General features: G+C 41.2%; 2 protein-coding genes and 3 long non-coding RNA genes across 5 annotated transcripts; 2 read left to right on the top strand and 3 right to left on the bottom strand.

Annotated features, from left to right (window-relative positions):
• Positions 1-524: 524 nt before the first annotated feature.
• Positions 525-1,458, bottom strand: LOC144038193 (uncharacterized). The gene is made up of 3 exons (XR_013289175.1): positions 1,372-1,458; positions 1,001-1,109; positions 525-755 (listed from the first exon to the last, which is right to left on the bottom strand). It is a non-coding gene; the product is annotated as an uncharacterized LOC144038193 (long non-coding RNA).
• Positions 1,459-4,017: 2,559 nt separating this feature from the next.
• On the bottom strand, positions 4,018-4,967 carry LOC144038194 (uncharacterized). The gene is made up of 3 exons (XR_013289176.1): positions 4,908-4,967; positions 4,248-4,301; positions 4,018-4,104 (listed from the first exon to the last, which is right to left on the bottom strand). It is a non-coding gene; the product is annotated as an uncharacterized LOC144038194 (long non-coding RNA).
• Positions 4,968-9,700: 4,733 nt separating this feature from the next.
• LOC144038795 (uncharacterized) lies at positions 9,701-12,050 on the top strand. The gene is made up of 5 exons (XM_077551538.1): positions 9,701-9,796; positions 9,888-9,917; positions 10,013-10,093; positions 10,375-10,613; positions 11,898-12,050. Exons 1-5 carry the CDS (start codon positions 9,715-9,717, stop codon positions 12,048-12,050), a joined length of 585 nt encoding a protein of 194 aa, XP_077407664.1. The 5' UTR covers positions 9,701-9,714.
• A 1,336-nt stretch (positions 12,051-13,386) lies between these two features.
• Positions 13,387-15,699, bottom strand: LOC144038192 (uncharacterized). Its single transcript, XR_013289174.1, has 2 exons — positions 15,644-15,699; positions 13,387-13,776 (listed from the first exon to the last, which is right to left on the bottom strand). It is a non-coding gene; the product is annotated as an uncharacterized LOC144038192 (long non-coding RNA).
• An 898-nt stretch (positions 15,700-16,597) lies between these two features.
• LOC144038188 (tyrosine--tRNA ligase, mitochondrial-like) lies at positions 16,598-18,514 on the top strand. Its single transcript, XM_077550428.1, has 3 exons — positions 16,598-16,770; positions 17,472-17,640; positions 18,252-18,514. Exons 1-3 carry the CDS (start codon positions 16,664-16,666, stop codon positions 18,405-18,407), a joined length of 432 nt encoding a protein of 143 aa, XP_077406554.1. The 5' UTR covers positions 16,598-16,663; the 3' UTR covers positions 18,408-18,514.
• The last annotated feature ends 324 nt before the right edge of the window (positions 18,515-18,838 follow it).

The raw sequence follows: 18,838 nt of genomic DNA on the forward strand, positions 1-18,838 counted from the left end.
CGTCTTCATTGTGCTAAGAACCTTCCACTTGAGAAGTGTTGACTGAATACGGTATCTTGGGCTGTAGCTAAACACAGAACTCTGGCTCGTCCAGCTTGTTTATCCAGATTGCAATTTTCTGGCCTTAAGGGACATCTTCGGACATGTCTCCACAGATCTTTGCGTACGTATAAGCCCTGGCAGTGCATACAATGCACAAAGTTTCCAGCCACTGCAGTAGATTTTGGCCTCCTTTTCACTTTTAATTGTCTATTTTTACCTTGGAGTATGGCAGTGTTATGTTGAAAGTTTCCTCTGTTTCGCATTTTTTCAAACAAAGTCTTGCGCTCCTGAGAGTGATCAGGGAGGTAAAATGCATATGCAACTTCTGGGTGAGACATGTGTACTTTCAGGTGGCGAGTCAGTCTGCTTTGTGGCTTACCACAAACAAAACAGTAATTTCTATTGGTCAAATTAAGATGTTCCTGAATCTGACGTTTCGCCAGCAATGACATCTGTGGGCAAACATTTTGATGTGCCAGCTTCATTTGGAAAATGTGTGTCCAAACTGTTAGAGTTGTTAGTGGGTAAGGCTGGTATTCCTTCCCTCTGTCGCACTTTAGACTGATTAGGCACCAAAGTCATGCTTGAATCTGAATCATCATCTGAATCAGGGAGATATTCACTTCCAGAGTTCTGCTCCTCATCCGAGTCTAATATTTCATCGTCTCCTTGCTTCCGTCTGTAGCAGGACAGATGCCAGACTCTTGAACATGCTGTGAACAGAGTTAGAAAATGTTGGGTCAAACAAACAGTGCCAGTTACAGTTACAAACAATTTTCTTCTCTGTACCAATCAGTGCTGTATTTTATATTGTGTAAGAAGAGTTGCCAGTAATTAAATTGTTACATCATGTCCACAATGCAGACAACTGTTCGGTGGCCATTTGCATCATTTGTTCGGTTTCTGGCTGTATCGTCTAAATTTGGACTCAAAGCAATGCTATCAATATATGGTTTACCTTTGCATCTGTATCCAGTCCATGTAAAAGAAGATATAGGTCCCAAGCATAGAACACACTTGTCAAAGGCTGACAGTGTTGAGACCTCAAGAAGGTGTTTCCAACAGTCCTGGGGAGGGTAGGGGGTAATTTATTTAGAAAGTGTTGGCAAAATATTTATTAAGCATGTGGGATTGCTAGCAACAAAAAAAAAAAAAAAAAAAAACTTAGATGAAGAAATATGTACAAACTGACTTCAATTATCAAGCATCCAATGAAGTTTCTCAGAGCACAAAAATATTGCTGATGACTTGATATGCACAGGAAACAATTGTTGAACGTTAACTGTAATTGGACTTTAAATAACACTCATTAGAGATGAAGTAATTTACCTTTTGAGAACTGGTCTGTGGCTCAAGTTCTGGACTCAGGTCACCCTGGCACAAGGTCAATGTGGAGTCACTTGTCTCCATCATGTACTGAAAAAAAATACAGAGACAATACACACAGGTGTAATCAGACAGTTTGATTACTACAAATTCACTGAAGTTGCAGAAATATGCATGAGCGCCAAACTTTGACAGTTTTTAATTGCCAGATGGCGTTGAAATTCATTTAACAACCACGTACTGTATACCTGTTCAATATCTTCAACCTCTAAGGGTTGGGCTGACCTTTTTGTGTCGGAATGCTGCAAAAGAGACAGGAAGGAAACATTAAACATAGACAGACCTTCATAAAGACAACGCTTTACATCACATTGCTGATTCAGAGTGATGCAGGATCAAGAAACATTGAGTTTATGTTAGGTCATTTCAAAAACAACAGCCTACCAAGTATATTGATATACTGTATGTATAGTGATTCTAATCCACAGATAGGTGAAAGTGGGTGACTGTGAGACTTAAAGATACAATGAGGTTAAATGTCCCTCTAAACCATATGATTATGTGAACACACACAAGTAGGTGAGTGCGACTCCACTTCTATAGCAAATGCTTTCTCGGCAAAAGTCAGTGTATGCCAGTGTCAGTCTATGCCATACTTGGACACAACACACATTCAAACCTATGGATGAGGTTGTGACTTAAAACTTGAACATACTATCACGAAATGTGTCAGTCCAATACATAATAAATCTAGGTGATAAAACACACACACTCGGTCTATTCAAAATATTATCAAGCCTTCAATAAGTTTTTCTGTACACTAAAATATTACTGGTGACTTGATTGAGCACTGCAAACAATTACTGTAGTTGGATGCTAAATGACACCCAATAGTGATAAAGTAATTTACCTTTTGAGAACTATTGTGCGGTGGACTCAGGTCATTCTGGCTCAAACTCATTGAGGAGTGCCTTGTCTCCATCATGGACTTAAAGAGAAAAATACAGAGGCAATACACACAGGTCCCATCAAACTGTTTGATTACAAATTTGTTTCAAGTTGCAGAAATATGCATGAGCAGTAAACTTTGACAGTTTTTAATTGCCAGATGGCATTGATATCCATTTAACAACCACATGTACCTGTTCAATATTTTCAACCTCTGAGGGTTGGGTTGACCTCTCTGCATCAGAATGCTGCAAAAGAGACAGGAAGTAAACATTAAACATAGACATACCTTCATTGAGACAACGCTTTACATTACGTTGCTGATTCAGAGTGATGCAGGATCAAGAAACACTGAGTTTATGTTAGGTCATTTAAACAACAGCCTACCAAGTATATTGATATACTGTATGTATAGTGATTCAACTCTACAGAAAGGTGACATAAAGATACAATGAGGTTAAATGTCCCTCTAAACCATGAGATTATGTGAACACACACACACACACACAAGTAGGTGAGTGCGACTCAACTTCTACAGCAAATGCTTTCTCGGCAAAAGTCAGCGTATGCCAGTGTCAGTCTATGCCATACTTGGACACAACACACATTCAAACCTATGGATGAGGTTGTGACTTAAAACTTGAACATACTATCACGAAATGTGTCAGTCCAATACACAATAAATCTAGGTGATAACACACACACACTCGGTCTATTCAAAATATTATCAAGCCTTCAATAAGTTTTTCTATACACTAAAATATTACTGGTGACTTGATTGAGCACTGCAAACAATTATTGTAGTTGGATGCTAAATGACACCCATTAGTGATAAAGTAATTTACCTTTTGAGAACTATTGTGCTGTGGACTCAGGTCATTCTGGCTCAAACTCATTGAGGAGTGCCTTGTCTCCATCATGGACTTAAAGAGAAAAATACAGAGACAATACACACAGGTCCCATCAAACTGTTTGATTACAAATTTGTTTCAAGTTGCAGAAATATGCATGAGCAGTAAACTTTGACAGTTTTTAATTGCCAGATGGCATTGATATCCATTTAACAACCACATGTACCTGTTCAATATTTTCAACCTCTGAGGGTTGGGTTGACCTCTCTGCATCAGAATGCTGCAAAAGAGACAGGAAGTAAACATTAAACATAGACATACCTTCATTGAGACAACGCTTTACATTACGTTGCTGATTCAGAGTGATGCAGGATCAAGAAACACTGAGTTTATGTTAGGTCATTTAAACAACAGCCTACCAAGTATATTGATATACTGTATGTATAGTGATTCAACTCCACAGAAAGGTGACATTGGGTGACTTAAAGATACAATGAGGTTAAATGTCCCTCTAAACCATGAGATTATGTGAACACACACACACACACACACACAAGTAGGTGAGTGCGACTCAACTTCTACAGCAAATGCTTTCTCGACAAAAGTCAGCGTATGCCAGTGTCAGTCTATGCCATACTTGGACACAACACACATTCAAACCTATGGATGAGGTTGTGACTTAAAACTTGAACATACTATCACGAAATGTGTCAGTCCAATACACAATAAATCCAGGTGATAAAACACACACACACTCGGTCTATTCAAAATATGATCAAGCCTAGAGCACTGCAAACAATTATTGTAGTTGGATGCTAAATGACAATCATTAGAGGAAAACGTAATTTACCTTTTGAGAACTGGTCTGTGGCTCAAATGCTGAAATCAGATCACCCTGGCTCAAACTCATTGAGGAGTGCCTTGTCTCCATCATGCACTGAAAGAGAAAAATACAGAGACATTACACACAGGTGCCATCAGACTGTTTTGTTTCAAGTTGCAGAAATATGCATGAGCGGTAAACTTTGACAGTTTTTAATTGCCAGATGGCATTGATATCCATTTGACAACCACATGTACCTGTTCAACATTTTCAACATCTGAGGTTTGGGCTGACCTCTCTGCGTCAGAATGCTGCAAAAGAGACAGGAAGGAAACATTAAACATAGACATACCTTCATTGAGACAACGCTTTACATTACGTTGCTGATTGAGAGTGATTCAGGATCAAGAAACACAGAGTTTATGTTAGGTCATTTAAAAAACAACAGCCTACCAAGTATATTGATATACTGTATGTATAGTGATTCAACTCCACAGAAAGGTGACATTGGTTGACTGTGAGACTTAAAGATACAATGAAGTTAAATGTACCTCTAAACCATGAGATTATGTGAACACACACAAGTAGGTGAGTGCGACTCAACTTCTACAGCAAATGTTTTCTCGGCAAAAGTCAGCGTATGCCAGTGTCAGTCTATGCCATACTTGGACACAACACACATTCAAACCTATGGATGAGGTTGTGACTTAAAACTTGAACATACTATCACGAAATGTGTCAGTCCAATACACAATAAATTCAGGTGATAACACACACACTCAGTCTATTCAAAATATTATCAAGCCTTCAATAAGTTTTTCTGTACACTAAAATATTACTGGTGACTTGATTGAGCACTGCAAACAATTATTGTAGTTGGATGCTAAATGACACCCATTAGTGATAAAGTAATTTACCTTTTGAGAACTATTCTGGCTCAAACTCATTGAGGAGTGCCTTGTCTCCATCATGGACTGAAAGAGAAAAATACAGAGACAATACGCACAGAAATGATGTTTGATTACAAATTCACTGAAAGTGCAGAAATATGCATACAGTTTTTAACTGCCAGATGGCGTTGAAATCTATTAAACAACTACATGTACCTGTTCAACTCCGGAGGGTTGGGCAGACTTCTCTGCGTCAGAATGCTGCAAAAGAGACAGGAAGGAAACAAACACAGACATGGATGAGTGGTAAACTGTCTGTTTTTTAAGAGTTAAAGGTGGCGCTAAAATCCAATTAACAATCCCGTTGTGTACTTTTAATAGGGTTGTCAAAAGTAGCGATACTTTTCAAACACATCATATCCGGATACAATATCACTTTATCAATACTGCAGCGTCAGCCGTGCACACTCCACTAGCATCACTGCCTCGGCAGATAGGCTCCCGCACCCAGGAGAGCCCACACTGCAACCTTGCTTGTTCAGTTATGTTTTACAGCTGCTTAGTATGGCCAGTGTGGTGGCAGGAGGGCTAAACGTGCCAGTTTTGGTGGACAAGAAAAAGCCAGATGCCTTGTTTTGTTATCAGCCGTTAGCTGGCTACCACGGTTAGACTTATGCTCAGTAAGTGACTGTTGTTTTATTATTATCCATTAGCCACGGCCTCACAGTTAGCTTAGTGTGCATTGCTGCTTCAAGTTGTGCCTCATTTTTAGTAAATTCAGGGCTCATATGCAAGCCATGAAGTGCACAGGAGCACATTGACATGCTTGTCTTTAAAAAAAACAAAAAAAAAAAAACTTCCAACCACAAAGAAAATTCAGACCAGTGATACGACAGGCTCAGACAGTCATTCATAGAATAAAGTGGCATTTTTTAATATGGCATATTCTTTCATTTGTTTAAATTATTTATTTGCATGTGAAAAAGTGATTGTCCTATTTATTTTTGGATTAGTATATCTTTTGGTATGGTATTGAACGGTATTAAGTATCAAGTATTTTCCTGCGTATCGATATTGAGTTTGAAATTTTAGTATTGTGACAACCCCACTAAAAGAGTGTACATGATTTACCTCTTGAAAAGATTTCAGAGCATCTGTGGGCGCTGTAGATGTAGTTTCCTCTATGGTGAGCTTGGATGTGGATGTGTTTTGTTGGCCAGATTCCTGAGGTTTAAATTGACAAACATCATGAGTTTAATTCAGTCAATACTCATTTTCAGATCACTAACCACTCATCACATTCTGATATGATACCTTGCTTCTCCATGGCCAGTCAGAGTCGCCATAATTATATGTAATCTCCTCTCCTGGGTCAATGTCCCGTGTCGCAAATAAACACAGATGGGGCTTTCCTTGCACATTTAAATACTTCATTGTGGAATTTGGGTTGATGTGGTCATCATTGACCAGTCTTCCTAGTGACCCATCCTCTGTTGCTGCATCAACACTTCAAATAGAAAACCAATTATTAATATTATATAGTTAGAACTTGGTAGTGTTGATTCGGGTTTTGACTCAAAGCTAATGAATCTAAACAAATTATGGACTTTTAATATGGACTAATTAAATGGAGCATGGACTTAATACGCACCACCAAGTTCTTCCGTCAAAGCGAAACTCAAACATGAATGCTTTCATTTTGTCATGGTACAATCTCTGTCTCCTCTCACATTCTTGTTTGCTTAGAAGTGCACCACGATATTCTAGCAGGAAGTCTCCTTTTTCAAAAGAAGCACAAGCAAAGACCCCTCTCCCTAGTAATGACAAAAATAATAATTAAGTCAGGTGGAAGATTGACTTTTTAGTTAACTGTTATTGTGAGATGTATCTTACCTTTGAATTCACTGATTTATTTCACATCAAGTCCATGTTTGTCTCTTCCGGTATCGATATAAAGCATTGCTTCTTTTTTGGGATTCAAACACCTTCGCCTTGGCATGTTTTTCTTTTTTAAATCAAGAGCCTCTGTACCCAAAGAAAAATTAAAGATTCTAAAAATGAAATGATTGTTATAAACAATAATATAAACATCTCATATTTTAAAATCAAAATAATCCTCACAAATCAAACTACAACGATCCAAAGTCTAATGCTTTTCAATGAGAGATGACGTCACCTCGGAATTGTCAATACGTGAAAATGCTCAAGCTCGCTCATTAATTAAGTAACAGATGGTTAAAGATAAATACAAACGTTAGAGAAAAGGGAGTGGACATTTTCCTGCTAGCGCTTTTTTTCCGGTGCATAATTCGTAGGCCTACTTGTAGTTCTTGCACGACCCACGGCAAGATAGCTGTTAAAGGCGAGACCGACAACTCTTCTGCTGGCGCTATTTTGCCGGCGCAGAATTGGTACTAGTAGTTCTCTCGCGTTTCACAGCAAAATATAGTGCTAAGAGGCTACCGGCAACTCTCCTGCTAGCGCTATTTTGCCGACACAGAATTCAAACTTGTATAGTTCTCGCGCAGTTCACGGCAAAATAACGCTAAGTGAGCTTTTAAAACACGGCAAAATATCCGCTTCGTAAAGAAAATTAATCCATCCATCTTGATCCCAACCGCCTGTCCTAATATGAGATAATTATTATGGTGGAACAACAGTCACGAACGTGTTTAAATGAGATATCTGAATAACCAGCAACAACAAACGAGGCATCTGCGTAAACGAATTAAAAAGGTTCCATTTTCTATCATGAAACCTTTTTAAAACAGCGTAAAAAGTTGCCCTGCCTTGATGAAATTACCTCACCGCAACAAAAATAACCGTGTTCTCATTAAATTGGGTGTATTTACCATGAATATATGCTTGTTACTTACCGTGCAGTTAGTTCTGCGTTGTGTTTGTCTGCATCCCACGTTGACGCGTGTGGCTTTCGCGGGAGATCCGGTATACCTCACGCCCACATTACACGTCATGCCACCGCCCCCTTTGTGTGTACCTTTGTGTGTGTGTGTGAAAGTGCAATAATAAAAAACGGCCAGTAGGATGTCATACACACACAAAATCTCAGACGAGGGGATTACACTGACAGATCAAAAAAATCATATTTATAAGATATTTAGAAATGAATTCATGCATAATTATTGTCCTAGCTGAGTAGTAGGCCCACATTTTTCTCTTTTTACAGAAAAAAACGTTTTTATAGACCCTAAAAAATTAAAAAACAAGTCTTGAATTAGGCCGACACTGCCTGTGTCGCTCTAAACACAAGTGTCAACTTTTCCCAGGTCAAATGTCAGGTCATTTGTCGGTCTAAACCACACACACACACACACACACACACACACACACACACACACACACACACACACACACACACACACACACACACACACACACACACACACACACACACACACACACACACACACACACACACACACACACACACACACACACACACACACACACACACACACACACACACACACACACACACACACACACACACACACACACACACACACACACACACACACACACACACACACACACACACACACACACACACACACACACACACACACACACACACACACACACACACACACACACACACACACACACACACACACACACACACACACACACACACACACACACACACAGAAAATGGGGAGGAAGTGGGAAAATAAATGATTACAGAAAATCTCACTCTAAGATCATGTTCTCAACTGGCACACCGGTTTTAAGCACATTGGATCCAGCTTGTGTTGAACAACTGAAAAACAAAGGACTCACTTCAGCTTTTGGTGAAACAAACATTCAATTTCTAACGCAAATTTAATAATAATAATAAATAATAATAAATAATAATAATAATCCACATTACCTCCACCCATCAAGAGGGCATTCACCAGAACAATCAAGAGCCAAACAGCAGCCATCGCTTTCATGACAGTTGTGAGAAGGATGGATTAGATTAGTTTTTAAAGCAGGTGACAACTGCAGCTAATTGGCTGTAATTAGCAACAGCTGTACCACTGCAATGTAGCTTTCTTTTCTTTTTTTATTGTCCAGATCTGTCTGAATGGTCAATGCTGAGCTTCTTTGTGGGCAAGTGGTTAAGATGATTACCTCCCACCAGCGGGACCCAAGTTCAAGTCACCAACCAGCTGAAAAAAAAAAAAAAAAAAGGTCAATTTGACAAAGCTTGACAGCCTGTGAAAAAACTGAGTTGTATTAAAGCAATTGAAAATAGACTTTTAAAATGCAATGTAAGCATTTTAGTTTGACATGAATTAAAAAAAAATCACACACAGATTATATATATATATATATATATATATATATATATATATATATATATATATATATATATATATATATATATATATGAAAGCAATCAACACATAAGTCTTGTATTGCACCTCTCTTTACCCTAATTAAAAATAATGAGTTTGAAATGCATCCATGTAAAACACGATAGTATGTTTAATCAAAATTTTAGTCAAGTCAGAATATGCATATACACATTTAAAAGCGATCAGCATTCAATTCATGAAAATGACTTACACGGCATAGACTTGTTTTTTTAGAGTTAATGGCATGGGGCGGTGTGGATTACAAGGTGTGACCATATGTTTATTTCAAGGGCTTGAATAAAAGACTAAACATTATTTACCCAAAATGAGTTCAACATATGTTTAAATCCACATCAATTGAGTTTGACATTTTTTTTCACCCATGTAGTAACAAGCACAAGCTTGTGCTAATTAAAGTCAATTATCAGCAGCTGTGGTCGCTTGTCACCTGCTATAAAAGCTCATGTTGTATGTTGTTCTTTACACCTGTTACTGAGAAGATGGCGGCTCTTTGGCTCTTGGTTGTGGTGCAGGCTGTCTTCATGGGCACAGGTAGTAAAAAAAAAAATAAAATGTTTTGTTAATACAAATCTGAGTTTTTGTGTCTCCAGAATCCAGATGCTTAAATCGTGTTTGTTTACAGGTCTTTGCCTTCCACGTGGTGCTGCACAAGGTGAATGTAATATTTTGCTTTAAAAAAAAAAAAAAAAGTGCAAAGGCCGCAAATGCTGATTAAATGTATATTGAGACTTGTTGTATTTACTACAGATATGCTTCATGATGTTTCACCCAAGTTTTTGGAACTTATTGAGTCTTTGGATGCCATTTTGAAGCAACATGCTGAACGAGGTGCAATCTTTATTTATTTTTGGTAAATTTTTATCAATTCATCAATTCACTCACATTTACTTGGTGTGGAATGTGGGCCTGTTTGTTAAATGCATAACTTTTCTGTATGAACTTGTGGCAAAGTAGTTTTAAACTAAGTACTGTGAGTTTGCAATGGCTCAAAAGTAAAGATTTAAAAAATCATGGTAGGGGAGGACTCAACCTGAGTACCCTTTAACACCCTTATTTTACAGTTATGCTACTTTTTAATGAATTCCCTTTTTTTTTGTTACAATGTGCAGCAAAAGTTGAACTCAGGGACAACGTGAGCCACGACCAGGGCAGCCACAACGTGAGCCACGACCAGGGCAGCCACAACGTGAGCCACGACCAGGGCAGCCACAACGTGAGCCACGACCAGGGCAGCCACAACGTGAGCCACGACCAGGGCAGCCACAACGTGAGCCACGACCAGGGCAGCCACAACGTGAGCCACGACCAGGGCAGCCACAACGTGAGCCACGACCAGGGCAGCCACAACGTGAGCCACGACCAGGGCAGCCACAACGTGAGCCACGACCAGGGCAGCCACAACGTGAGCCACGACCAGGGCAGCCACAACGTGAGCCACGACCAGGGCAGCCACAACGTGAGCCACGACCAGGGCAGCCACAACGTGAGCCACGACCAGGGCAGCCACAACGTGAGCCACGACCAGGGCAGCCACAACGTGAGCCACGACCAGGGCAGCCACAACGTGAGCCACGACCAGGGCAGCCACAACGTGAGCCACGACCAGGGCAGCCACAACGTGAGCCACGACCAGGGCAGCCACAACGTGAGCCACGACCAGGGCAGCCACAACGTGAGCCACGACCAGGGCAGCCACAACGTGAGCCACGACCAGGGCAGCCACAACGTGAGCCACGACCAGGGCAGCCACAACGTGAGCCACGACCAGGGCAGCCACAACGTGAGCCACGACCAGGGCAGCCACAACGTGAGCCACGACCAGGGCAGCCACAACGTGAGCCACGACCAGGGCAGCCACAACGTGAGCCACGACCAGGGCAGCCACAACGTGAGCCACGACCAGGGCAGCCACAACGTGAGCCACGACCAGGGCAGCCACAACGTGAGCCACGACCAGGGCAGCCACAACGTGAGCCACGACCAGGGCAGCCACAACGTGAGCCACGACCAGGGCAGCCACAACGTGAGCCACGACCAGGGCAGCCACAACGTGAGCCACGACCAGGGCAGCCACAACGTGAGCCACGACCAGGGCAGCCACAACGTGAGCCACGACCAGGGCAGCCACAACGTGAGCCACGACCAGGGCAGCCACAACGTGAGCCACGACCAGGGCAGCCACAACGTGAGCCACGACCAGGGCAGCCACAACGTGAGCCACGACCAGGGCAGCCACAACGTGAGCCACGACCAGGGCAGCCACAACGTGAGCCACGACCAGGGCAGCCACAACGTGAGCCACGACCAGGGCAGCCACAACGTGAGCCACGACCAGGGCAGCCACAACGTGAGCCACGACCAGGGCAGCCACAACGTGAGCCACGACCAGGGCAGCCACAACGTGAGCCACGACCAGGGCAGCCACAACGTGAGCCACGACCAGGGCAGCCACAACGTGAGCCACGACCAGGGCAGCCACAACGTGAGCCACGACCAGGGCAGCCACAACGTGAGCCACGACCAGGGCAGCCACAACGTGAGCCACGACCAGGGCAGCCACAACGTGAGCCACGACCAGGGCAGCCACAACGTGAGCCACGACCAGGGCAGCCACAACGTGAGCCACGACCAGGGCAGCCACATGCAGAATGATGCCTTCAGCCATGAAATATGGAGCTTGAAATTGAGCAAGGACTACCAGAATGACACAATGAGCCACAACTCCCAGAATGATGAAAATCTTGAAGAGCGTGACGATGTCTCAGACTTCCTGAATGGTAGATGACGACGTGTCAGTGAATGTTTAATGTGTGCTCTTGTCTTGGTTGCTGCAGCATTAATAAAGGCTTGGCAGTGTCACGTTTTATGCAACTACCGTATTGAGGCATTTTCAGCGTTCATTTACTTAACTGCTTGTCCTCACAAGGATTGCGGGGGCGCTGGAACCTATGCCAGCTGGCTACGGGCAGTAGGCGGGGTACCATTTTCAGCAGTAAAGTTAATATTTTGTCCAGAACTTGATGACTTGACCTTTAAACCCCCCCCCCCCTCCCTTTGCTGTCGACATCACCTGTGCTGAGGAAATGGCTTACGACCAAGCTGTGATTGGTCGTTAGCCATTTCCTTAGCACAATTACAAAGTATGTTGATGTTTAAAAATGGCTTGAGACAAGTGTCTTCATAAACTAGTCAGTCCAGTAGCCTACAACAAAATTGGGCTGCTGTCAAAACTTTTTTTTTTTTTTTTTTTTTTTCTGATTCATTTATTTGATCATCAACAGAAATGCAGATAAAAGGAAAGTTCCTCACCCTGGGCAAACAAGCCAATCAAAGGCGTAAGGTGAAGCAACATACGCTGTGACCAGCCGGCCCACATGAACTGCGACACCCAAGATGAAGCCTACAGCCATGAACCATGGGGTTTGAACTTGAGCAAGGGGCACCAGAATGATGAAAATCTACTCGGGTCACGTGTACATTAAAAGACAAAAGGGTAGTTCCAGAATTGAGGACAATTTGTCCCATCAAATTTTAAATAACCTACATAGAAACTTAGTATTTTGAGTAAATTTACTTGTCCAGATACCAATCTAAAAGCTTATTTTTAAATGCCTAAAATCTCATGCACTCCCTAAAAATCCGTTTCTCTTCCCACGTGACCTCCAACTGACCAAATTTTAAATCTCGAAATTTTTATTTTTTTTGTGTCATAGTCTGTCAGAATATTGCTCACATATTCATTCTTGCACCACTGTTGGATGTCAAAGAATGCTCCCACACCCGATGAAAACTTCCACAACCACACACCAAATTTTCTCAAGTATGAGATGATTAAAAAGTACATCTTTAATCCAATGTGGTACTATAGGAGATTTACCTTTCAATTTCAAAAGAAATAAGTCCTGTGATTGCAAGGTTGAAAAGACGATAACTCTTTTGCACCCTGGCAGGTAGTCCAAAACCCTCAGATCCAACCCTAAAAAAGCACCATCAATGGATTCATGGGTAATTTTTATCCCAAGTACAACAGAAAGCGTATTATAAATACCATGCCAATAATGTTGTATCCCGGGGCCAAAAAAATCTTGACAATATGTTCTACGAAGCCACTCTTGTCTAAATATGGTATACTGGTTATTATTGAGTTAGTGGAATATGAATTAAATAGCAAAATCCAGCAGTTTTGATCAATGTCAGAAGGCGGCCATTTTGCCACTTGCTGTCGAGTGAAAGTGGCATCACAGTTGCTCAGGTCTCAGGCAACAACCAATCACAGCTCAGCTTCAGAAAACAGGTGAACCGTGATTGGTCGTGGTCTCCTAGACGCCACCCTGGAGAGAGGTTCCGGGCATCGGTGGGAGGCCCCCAGGGACGACAGAACACGCTGGAGAGATTATGTCTTTCGGCTGGCCTGGGAATGTCTTGGGATCCCGCTGGAGGAGCTGGATGAAGTGACTGGTGAGAGGGAAGTCTGGGCTTCCCTTCTAATGCTGCTGCCACCGTGACCCGACCTTGGATAAATGAAAATGGATGAATGGATAATTCTATCCTGTTTTAGCCATTTCATTACCAATTTTGATGTGTGTTTGGGGTCATTGCCCTGTTGGAACATCCAATTGCGTTCAAGACCCAACCTTTGGGCTGATGATTTTAGTTCATCTTGAAGAATTTGAAGGTAATTATTCTACTGCATTATACCATTTACTTTCTGTCAAGCACCAAGTCAAGTCAATAGTCAGGTTTCCAGCCAACTGTTTTGAATTTTTAAAGCAAATTTACTGAAAATGCGCAAAACTTTTGCCCATTTCCATCTGTTCTTCTGTTGCGAATATTGAGAGGGGACTCCGCCACTGTAGGGGGCGGTATACACCATAGAGATGTGATCCACCAGTAGTTTAAAACAAGAAGAACAGGAAGTGACGGCACCGTGCAATGACGTATGAGTTTGTTTTTGTCATTTTTAATAAACTGTAGCGTTTCTTTGCTGTTTTACATCTAAAATTGCATAAATATCTGCTTCTTCAATTCCAAAAACGATTTCTCTTTCGTCATCCCCCAAACATACATTATCATCCGACATTGCCTTTTTTTTTTTTTCCCCACCTGACAAAATCTTTGTTCATTTTAAAAATAATACTAAAATTGACTTTTCACAAGAAAACAGGTTAACAATCTTTGGAGATTGTAGTGTTTGCATTCTATGATCCCTATTAAAATGGCCTCAGAGCTGTTGGCACCCATAATCACAAGTTAAGGGGCCATGCTTTGAATTTCATTTCATTGACAACTTTCTAAGTCGGCAATATTGCTAATTTATATTGCTTAATGTATATTTGACCCAGCAGATTTGGTCCCTTTTTAACCCACAAGTTAAAATAAACAATATTCATTTTAATGACAAATTACCTGTACTATGTGTCCCAATCACTATCATAGAAAAGAGTTATAGAATTAACAGGGAATTCAAGACAGCCATTATTAACTCTATACCCGTTCTTTTGGAAAACTAATATCAAGTCCATATCAGATTCATAGCCTTCTACCATGCTAGAAATGTTATGGTTATTGGGTTCCGTGCATGTTGCGGGACTCTCGTTCTATATTTGAAATATTTTAAACAAGTGTTGCCACAGTCACGGGAGCAATAAAGTAAATTTACACATTTGAGGGTCATTTAAAATTTTATGGGACTTAAATTGTCCTCAATTCTGAAACGATCCTTTTGTTAATGTACACAACTTGAATTTGTACAAGTACCGCAATCCCTTGAATTAATTAATGCTTCAGCCAATTTGACAAGAACACACATCAAATATTCACTGACACGAGGGCCGGCACGTCGTGGCTCGTGTTGTGGGCCGGCACGTCGTGGCTCGTGTTGTGGGCCGGCACGTCGTGGCTCGTGTTGTGGGCCGGCACGTCGTGGCTCGTGTTGTGGGCCGGCACGTCGTGGCTCGTGTTGTGGGCCGGCACGTCGTGGCTCGTGTTGTGGGCCGGCACGTCGTGTTGTGGGCCGGCACGTTGCGGCTCATGTTGTGGGCCGGCACGTCGTGGCTCATGTTGTGGGCCGGCACGTCGTGGCTCATGTTGTGGGCCGGCACGTCGTGGCTCATGTCATCCTTGGCTGCCAGTTGAAATTCATTTAAAAAAAAAAAAAGGAAAAAAGTTGCAGTTCAGATCAAAAAACAAAACAGGGCACTAGAGAAGCGTTATCCGACACTTAACTTGAGTATCTCAAAGAAAACCTTGCACATGCTAGTTTTACGCATTAATGGTTAATCAAATTTGGTTTAGACTTTACTCAATCACATTTCAATCCAACAAGACCATTTCAATTAAACAGAACCAAGCAGTCTAATGGCCATTTTTTCCCCTCACCTTTATTTTGCAGCTTCAACACAGAATTCAAAGCCTGCAGAAGTTCAAAAGCCTCCTCAAGTGAAACATCATTGGATGTCACATCTGCAGAAAATACTAGTCTTAGTTATTACAAACAGAGATTTGATTAATCAAATGTTACCTAGCACGGCTCCCGTTTTAAGCCCAGCATTGGATTCATCTTGTGTAGCGCCAGCTGGAAAACAAAGGCCTCACTTCAGCATTTGGGGAAATTAACGTTAATTTTAAACACCAAACAAACATACAAATTGTTACCCATTACTAGTGATGGCAGTGCGACACTGACGCTTCGATACAAGCTTCAAACCCTGAACTACAATTCCATAGAACCACTGCTTCAAAGCTTCTTTTGGTGCGGAAAAAATCACGTGACATATGATGTCCGAAGCAGCGACTGATTCGTTGCCGGAATGAATCACATGCCTGGCTCGCGGTCCAATCACGTGATTCTCGATTCTGACAGGTGACAGGTTGAAACAGTTTTGAATTTGAGCGTCAACCCTTTATAACCGCTCTAAACAATGTACTATTCGTGGGTTGTCGGTGTGTTGTTGGTGCTGTTGAATTGTCATTGCCTTGCGTTGTTACATTTCAAACACTTCAATCTGATCACTCCATATAAGGTAGGTGTGCTGGCTGTTCTAATATGCATGCCACCAGGTGGCAGCATAACACACCTTAATATAGAAACACAGAAGCAAAGCAGCTATAATATTTTTGTTTTTCACAGAGGTCAAAGAATATTTGCCTGGGAGTTTTGCTAAATGTTTTGTCCGCATGTGTTGCTACAACTTCAAATATACGTTCTTTAAATGGTTTTAGTTTGGATGCTGGATTTATTAGCCCATCCAAGGTGTTTTTCATTTTTTGTTAAGCTATTAAGCTAGCTGACTTTTGTAAGTTGTAACACAGTTTATGTAATGTATAGGACTCGTCTGTGTTGTCTAAAGACACCTGAAGCTATTTACCTTCCTGCCACTGGCCGAAGTGGAGAGCCTGATGGAGCAGCAGAGAGCGGATCCTGGTAAACGGCTGGCACATAAACGACTGGCGGCGGAGGTGACAAAGCTGGTACATGGGAAGGAGGGCCTCGAAAGTGCCAAGAGGTCAGAATCCCATCCATTTAGATATCTGTTTGTTCATATGTGAGATTTGTTTATTCTTAAGTATTTGTATGACTTTGGATAGCAAATTATTAGAATGCATCAGATACCAGATGACCACATATCCGCCCTATCCATCCAAATCATTTACTGCCATTGACGGCTATAGACGTCAAAAAATTCCTTTGAACTATTTCTATTAGTTTCACATTTTTTTCCCCATTTTTGTTAGCAAGAGTATGAAAACCTAGATTTTTTTATTGTACATTTCGAACAGATATAAAATTTGTGATTAATCGTGAGTTAATTAGAGAAGTCATGCGATTAATTATGATTTAAAAAAAACTAATATTTAATATTTTTTTTCTTTTCTTTTTTTAAAAAGAAAAGATTATTACAAACAAAAAATTAAAATAACAAAAGATTATTAAAAATTAGGAGCGTCGGGCGATTTTTTTGTAATGACTTCACTAGTTAACTCACGATTAATCACATTTTTTTTATTTGTTCTAAATGCACAATAAAAAAAATTCTAGGTTTTCATACCCTTGTTAATAAAAGTGGTCGGGGAAAATGTTAAACTAATAGAAATAGTTCAAATGGATTTTTGACATCTACAGCCGTCAATGGCAGTGAATGAGTTAATTTCGACTTAACAGATGCTTGTTGCCGACTGTAAAAATGTGAATGTTGTTTTTGTGCAGATGCACCAACACGCTGTACCACAGCAGCATGCAGGCGCTGGAGGAGATGAGCGACTTGGAGCTGCAGGAGCTTTTCCGAGAGGCTCCCTTCCATGAGCTGCTGCTGGAGCCGGACCACCGTCGTCGACGCCTGCCGCAGGGTCAACGCCATCCCCGAGGGCCCCAAAGGGTACGTACATCTGATTAACCATGAAGCAGCTCAAATTGACCCATGATTATTTCAGCTTCAGTTGAGACAAAAATACAACAAGAGTGTCGAAGAAGCCCTTAAACGTAACCCCATAAAATGTGTGAGAAAGCAACCTTTTTCAGGTTCCACCGCACTTGAGCACCCAGACGGATAATAAAAGCCATAACTCACATTGGAGAGCACGCTAATTATATATATTTAAAATATTATCTGCGCCTGAGCGCGGCGTTATGAAACCAGGAAAGTGATTTCTTGACTAGCATGACTCTTATTTCTTTCTTAGGTCGTGCTGTGCTGCATTTTTTGCACGTCTGTCCGGAGTAAATTTCCATTATTATTTTTTGTTAATATGACTGGCTATAAAAATCTTACTTGAATTCACATATGAATTAATATCAAAGTAATGAATACAGTTTATATTACATAGCGTCCTGGGCAGACATACTCTAACATGCAGTCCATATTGATTTTATAATGAAATTTTAATTGATGAATCATGAACTCATTCACTCACGAATTACTGCAAGGAAATGTTTAGTGCGTGATGTCTAGTGCCTCATGCTTTTACAATTTTGATCTTTTATTAACAGGTTAACTTCATCCTTGGGATGAAACTGATCCCGACTGGGTACCCAATAAAGACTTGGGCTACAGTCCACGTAGCGCACCGCCCTCAATGTCTGTCCAGCGTCACAAGCGACTCCAAAACAGAAAAGCAAAAATGGAAAAGACAGAGGCTGCAATGACTCTACTGGAGTTAAGCCATTTGGAATCCACAGCAGATAATACAGAAGAGGTGTGTGATGTGTTTCCACGTGCAGTTGCTCATGAATTAGAGGCGGTATAGACTGAAAATGCAAGACGAATGAACTGAAATGAACTTATGTAGTTAAAAAAAAAAAAGAAAATCAAAGTGCAAAGAATGTTATACAGAAAATGAAGGCAAACAATCCTGAAGATTTCGAGGACAGCAACAAAGTGAAATACTACACAGGACTTCCTAGCTTCCATACTTTAAGGGCTGTATTTAACCTCATTTCCCCAGAGATATCGGAAAACAAGAATTGTATCTTGAACAAATTTCAAAAGCTCATTATGACGTTGATGCAACTTTGTCTTAATATGCCCATTATTGATCTGTCCTACAGATTTGGTGTGCCCACAGTAGTCATAGACA

The sequence above is a fragment of the Vanacampus margaritifer genome, chromosome 18 (genome assembly GCF_051991255.1).
Source record: "Vanacampus margaritifer isolate UIUO_Vmar chromosome 18, RoL_Vmar_1.0, whole genome shotgun sequence".
NCBI lineage: Eukaryota > Metazoa > Chordata > Actinopteri > Syngnathiformes > Syngnathidae > Vanacampus > Vanacampus margaritifer.

Coding starts and splice junctions, on each gene's coding strand:
- LOC144038795 (XM_077551538.1), top strand. CDS start 9,715: ATGTTGTTCTTTACACCTGTTACTGAGAAGATGGCGGCTCTTTGGCTC. Junction 9,918..10,012: donor TCCACGTGGTGCTGCACAAG/GTGAATGTAATA, acceptor TATTTACTACAG/ATATGCTTCATGATGTTTCA. Junction 10,614..11,897: donor ACGACCAGGGCAGCCACAAC/GTGAGCCACGAC, acceptor AGCCACGACCAG/GGCAGCCACATGCAGAATGA.
- LOC144038188 (XM_077550428.1), top strand. CDS start 16,664: ATGGAGCAGCAGAGAGCGGATCCTGGTAAACGGCTGGCACATAAACGA. Junction 16,771..17,471: donor GGCCTCGAAAGTGCCAAGAG/GTCAGAATCCCA, acceptor GTTTTTGTGCAG/ATGCACCAACACGCTGTACC. Junction 17,641..18,251: donor ATCCCCGAGGGCCCCAAAGG/GTACGTACATCT, acceptor TTTTATTAACAG/GTTAACTTCATCCTTGGGAT.